General features: G+C 30.7%; 1 protein-coding gene across 1 annotated transcript; it reads left to right on the forward strand.

Moving 5' to 3' along the window:
- The first annotated feature begins 1,504 nt into the window (after positions 1-1,504).
- On the forward strand, positions 1,505-3,097 carry LOC127253985 (CBL-interacting serine/threonine-protein kinase 5-like). Its single transcript, XM_051278820.1, has one exon. It carries the CDS (start codon positions 1,599-1,601, stop codon positions 2,913-2,915), a length of 1,317 nt encoding a protein of 438 aa, XP_051134777.1. The 5' UTR covers positions 1,505-1,598; the 3' UTR covers positions 2,916-3,097.
- Positions 3,098-6,431: the final 3,334 nt, after the last annotated feature.

Here is a 6,431-nt window from a genome sequence, read left to right on the forward strand (position 1 = left end):
TGAGACAAATTAAGTGGGACGGAGGAAGTAATACTTAATTATAGTAATATTATATTGAGTTTTACTTTATTCTCGATTAAATAATAATAATCACTCCATCTCGGTCCAAATGGGTCCTTTGAGATTTTGTAGTAGATTAAAAAATAATAATATTTTATTAGGTAGTGGAAGTGTGCAAGAGATTTTGACATTTTTGCTATTTGAATTTATGTAAAAAATAATTGTACGTTTAATGATATATTTGTAATTTAGGTCAAAGTTAATAATATTTTGTTATTGAATATGATTACTTTTATTTAAATAAAAAATAAATACTTCGGTAAATAAACGAAAATAATAAAAATAATACCTTGAGTTGAGACGGAAAGAATAATAAATATATAATTAAATTAAATTAAATAATATTATACACTCAAATTATATAAAGTAAACACACCCTAAGTACATAATTGAAAAACTAATGATTAAATTCCAAAAGAATGTGTAACATTAATTTATTAATGAAGTCGATAATTTCTAGCAAATATCCGTCTAATTGAGCTTCAGTTTATTATAAACTTTTGAATTAAAATAGTTATTTAATAAATATAAATATATATTGATATAATATTTTTAATATAAAATTAAATATTAGTGTAATATAATAATCTTAAAAATAAATATTTATTAGATACTTAAGAAAATTAAAATAGTAAAATTTAACTTAAGATATGACAAACAAACACACGAGTCTAATATTTTGAATTTAAAACCAATTTTAATTACAAATAAAAAATAAATATTAAAAACTAATTTTCTTTTTTTAAAAAAATTAAATAAATAGCAAAAAAATTTAAAAAGTCCAAACAAATAGAGCCCTATAAATTTTGATCTCCATAAAATAATAATAATAATAGAGTACAGAAAGGGTACAATTTAGATAAGAGATTCACCCACTCACTCTTCCAATTATAATCCGACATCCGTCCGTTAAGTTAAGTTCAATCATTCCCAACCCGACCTCTTCATCTAACTGTGCCTCTAATCCCCACCGTCCATTTCCCGACCCCACTCCCCTCATCCGACGGTCCCTTTTCTACTTCCCCGTTATCCATCCATTAACCCCCTTTTCATGTACTCTCCCACTTTGCTTATTTTATTTATTCATCGTTATGCAAACAATACATATTATTATTATTATTACACACAATATATATTAGATATAATAAAAGTACGTGTTATTTTTTAATGATAATAAATATATTATATATAAGTATATTATGTGTTAAAATCAATTATTATGTATAATGTATAGGCTATAGAATAGTATTAATTTATATGTTATATTTGTATTATATTAACGTATACAATGTATTATTTGTAGTAATAATACTATGTGTTGTCTGCAATATTATTGTATATTATATTTATATTATATTAATATATACAATAATTGATATAATAATACTTAAATTCAGGCTGTAGCCGGTACGGCGATAATATATATATATCATTTTCCTAATTTTCTGGTGTATTCATTCCACGATGATCAAACCCAATCACTTTTAACTATTCCTACTACATATAATGTTATCCTAATTAACTAATTAACACATCCCATGGATCAGGACACAGAAACCCTCGCCGGCGGCCGTACGGTCATCTTCTCCAAATACGAGATGGGCAGACTCCTCGGCCGGGGGACCTTCGCGAAAGTCTACCTCGCCAGAAACCTCCAGGCCCCCTCCGACCAGAACGTCGCCGTCAAAGTCATCGCCAAGGACCGGGTCCGGGAGGCCGCCCTGATCGAGCAGATCAAGCGGGAGATCGCCGTCATGCGCCTGGTCCGCCACCCGAACGTCGTCGGAATCCGCGAGGTCATGGCCACCAAGAACAAGATCTTCGTCGTCATGGACTACGTCCGCGGCGGCGAGCTCTTCGCCAGAGTCGCCCGCGGCCGGCTCCGGGAAGACTCCGCCCGGAAGTTCTTCCAGCAGCTCATCGGCGCCGTCGACTACTGCCACAGCCGCGGCGTCTCCCACCGGGACCTCAAGCCGGAGAATCTCCTCCTTGACGACGACGGGAATCTGAAGGTCTCCGATTTCGGACTCTCCGCCCTGCCGGAGCACCACCGCAACGACGGCCTCCTCCACACCCGCTGCGGCACCCCCGCCTACGTGGCGCCGGAAGTCCTCCGGAAAAAAGGCTACGACGGCGCCGCCGCGGACCTCTGGTCCTGCGGCGTCATCCTCTACGTCCTCCTCGCCGGATTCTTGCCGTTTCAGGATTCCAATGTAATGAAAATGTACACCAAGATTTTCAAGGCCGACTTCCGCTTCCCGCCGTGGATCTCGCCGGAGGCCCGACGGTTAATTTCGCGGCTCCTCGTACCCGACCCTGGTAAGAGAATTTCGATCCCGGGGATACTGCGGGTGCCCTGGTTCTCAAAAGGGTTTGCGAGGCCCGTCCCCGTCTCTCCCCAGGAGGTCCCGGACCTCGACGAGGATCTGGTAGTAGTTCGGTCCAAATCGGCTCCTCCATTCTACAACGCCTTCGAGTTCATCTCCTCCATGTCGTCCGGTTTCGATCTCTCGAGCCTGTTCGAGACCGGCCGGAAAACCGGTTCGATGTTCACGTCGAGGTGCTCGAGCTCGGCGATCATGGAGAAGCTGGAATGGCTTGCCCGCAAAGCTAATTTCCGGGTGATGTTCAGTAAGGGTTACAAGGTGATGATGCAGGGGGCGGCGGAAGGGCGGAAGGGGCGGTTATCGGTGACGGCGGAGATATTCGAGGTGGCGCCGGAGGTGGTGGTGGTGGAGTTCTCTAAGTCCGCCGGAGACACGCTGGAGTACCGGCGGTTCTGCGACGAGGATGTACGGCCGGCGTTGAAGGACATAGTGTGGAGCTGGCAGGGAGAGACCTCCTCCGAGGGGTAATTTCGTCATTTCAGACGATTTGGGTTTTTTGCTCTTATTATTATTAATATCAATATTATCGTGTAGTTAATTAATTAATTAACTTTGGTTTTAATGTACTGTGCATTTTGGAGATAGATTGAGAATGGTTGTAACTGTTCGTTTTCGAAAAGAAAAATTTAGGTAAAAATATTACAATTTGTTTCTGCCCTTTTATGGAAAAGAAATTTGGATAAGTGCGGTGCTTTGAAGCGTCCGGGACTCGAAGATCTTCTGTGAATCTAAACCGTTGATGCCATCATTAAGTGGTGTGGATGCGTTTGGGATCTGAAGAGCAGGAGTTCCTCCAAGTGTTGCAAGAAATGGTTGTAGCATAATAAAATTATGACACTTTGCTTAATCGTACTTAAAAAAATACTAATATTTTAATATAAAAATAAAATAGATAAAAAATAAATTGAGAGTATTATTAAAAAATTAATGTAATCGGTAGAAAAAATAATGATAAATTAATTATTATTTTTTAAAATAAGATTAATAAAATTGTGGGCGAGTAAAATTAGAGGTGGATACGGTTCAGTTTTTTACAAATATACAAGTATTTGATATCCGAATCGAATTGAACAAATACCTGAAACTGCGTCCAAATCGAAATTTTCGGTTAACCAAAAATATTTGCAATATTTACAAATAATTGAAACCGAACCGAAATTAAGAAAATTCTAATTAAATAAAACATATTTGCAAATATTTTAAATATTCGAACCAAAACTGAACTAAATATAATTATTAATATAAAATTTAAAATATAATTATATAAATATATTCGATTCGATTAACCGAACAAAAAAAAAAGTAAAAAACCGAAATCGAACCGAATCGAACAAACACCAAATATGCAATATTTGTATTCGAACCGAACCTCGGTTAACCGATAATTCAGTTCAGTCCGGTTCAGCGATTCGACAGCTTGATTCGATTTTTTTTACCCATACCTAAATAAAATTGTTTATTATAAATAGACTGTGAATAACTTTGACAAATAAAACAATTCTACAAAATTATAAGGGACCGAATGAATAATTAATTATTAAATTGGTACTTTAAATAAATATATATGTAATTATGGATAGCTTAATTATTTTTTGTTTGGTTGGATGTTGAAATTTCATTTTTAAAATCAGTTCAATCAACCATGTGTTTCTCTTAATAAGATCACTGCATAATACTCCCTCCGTCCACTTATAATATTTACATTTACTTTTGGCGCGGTGTTTAAAAATAATAATTTTTTAATTATAGTGAGTAATTAAAAGTAGTGTAATGATATTTTTGCCTTTACTTTTTTTGTGTAAAAGTAATGATGTGATGTAAAGTAAATGTATTTGTGGAAAAAAATAGGGCATTTAATGAAATATTAACTTTGTAATTGGACGTCTCAAAATAAAAATATGTAAATATTGTAAGTGGACGGATGTATGTTTCTAAAATTGTATTAATTGTTGAGTAGTTCCTATATATATTTATGGTATAGCTATTGTGAGCTCTAATGAATTTCATTTTAGTTTATGATTACTGTTACATTTTTCATTATTTTTTTAGTTACTTTCTTAATTTTTATTATAACAAATTGTGTTGCTTCTATTAGAAAATACAGTTAATACATATTTATTACATTTATCAATAACACATTACCTCTATAAAAATAATAAATAAATAATTGCTTAATTAATTATAACTTCAAATTTTAAAAAACCACGACTCACCTCACTAAGGCTCCATATAAACTTTTGGACTTTATGAAAAAATTAATAATAGTAAAAATTAGTATGTGATACTATATTTTATTCGAAAATAGTATTTCTTCTGTTTCACATACTATGTCCATATTGCTCTTTTTGTCCGTTCTACATTCCATGTCACTTTCTTTTTTTTGGAAAATGATTACACACTTTAATTTCGTTTTAAATTTTTTAATTTAATTTTTTATTTTAATTAAAGTAATTAGTTATCTTAATCTTAATTTATAATTATTTATATTATAGGATAATTATTTTCACTAATACATTTTTAATTATCTATTAATTATATTTATCCTAAATTCTTGTGTCTACTGTGACCAAAAAGTTCAATTACTAGTTGTAATATTTCTAAAAAATTACTATTACGTCTATCCTTTTATGTTTAAATTATATATATATATATATATATATAAAGCAATAGGTTATTTTATTTTTTGAGGATTTTGGGATATAAGAGGTAATTAAAACAAAAGTTAAATATGATTTGAGTTATTTAGAAGAAAATTATTTAGAGACAAATCTTCTAAAATTAATTGAAAAAATAAGAATGCTCGTATATTTTAACAAGATAAAGTTTTTTTTTTTTCATATTATTACATAAATGCATATATATTTTTAAAAATTATACCTCATTCGTCCAGTAAAATTGGCGCACTTTGGTATAGTATAGAAATTAAAAAATATAAATATTTTATTGTAAAAATGATTAAAATAAAAAGGAAGTTAAAGATATTTTGAAATTTTAATAGTTAAAGAAAATGAAGAGAGTTATTCTAATAAAAATAATGATATTTGTTGTAAATAATTGTTGAATGGTTATAATAAAAATAATGATATTTGTTGTAAATAATTGTTGAATGGTTATAATAAAAATAATGATATTTGTTGTAAGTAAGTGTTGAACGAAAGATAATATTATAACATTGATATATTGACTTTGCCAAAATTAATAATGTGATGAACGAATTAAAAAAAAAGTGAAAATACATTTGACGGATGAAAATAATAAGTGATAATTATGATAATGTTGAGTAAAAAAAATTTAAAAAGAAGTTTCGACCCACAAGAGTGTCTTATTTTGAGAATTATAACATTTTTCTTTAACAGATGCAAAAAAATAAATAAATAAATAAATAAAGAGATGTGTTTGTTTCCTGAGATTAGTGGAAATAATTTTTTTATATATATATAAAATATAGAAAATTATGTAAAAGATATAAAAATAATAAATATGTATATTATATTAATTTTTTAAAAAAAAACATGTGGAAAAAAATATAGAAAGAACAAATCAATTAATTTATGAATTTTATCAAATCGCATCAGATGTGAAGTATACTTATTCTTAATCTATAACTTTATTCTATTTGAAATTTTTCTTTTTTTCACTTTATTTATTATATTACAAATTTGATGATTTCTTATTAAAGTAATTTTTATTTCATAAAATATCATATTTAATAATTATTTGGATATAAAGTACAAACATCAGTACAAATCAAACACATTATTGTGTGTTAGTTTGGAGGATTGGATTTTAAATATATTATTCATCCCATTTTTTTTTTTCAAAAATATCAAATCAAACACTTATTTTTTATTTTTTATATTATACTAAAAATTAATTTTACATTCAAAATATCACATCTTACAATTATTCAAATTCAAAATTTTTACTTTTTAGATTTCATCTCAAAATTCAAACGTCGAACAAACAGACCCGCAAAGGTCTCGA

The sequence above is a fragment of the Andrographis paniculata genome, unplaced genomic scaffold (assembly GCF_009805555.1).
Source record: "Andrographis paniculata isolate CXL003 unplaced genomic scaffold, ASM980555v1 Contig52END, whole genome shotgun sequence".
Classification (NCBI taxonomy): Eukaryota; Viridiplantae; Streptophyta; class Magnoliopsida; order Lamiales; family Acanthaceae; genus Andrographis; species Andrographis paniculata.

What these genes read in the sequence shown, in the direction of transcription:
- LOC127253985 (XM_051278820.1), top strand. Translation starts at nt 1,599, where the DNA reads ATGGATCAGGACACAGAAACCCTCGCCGGCGGCCGTACGGTCATCTTC.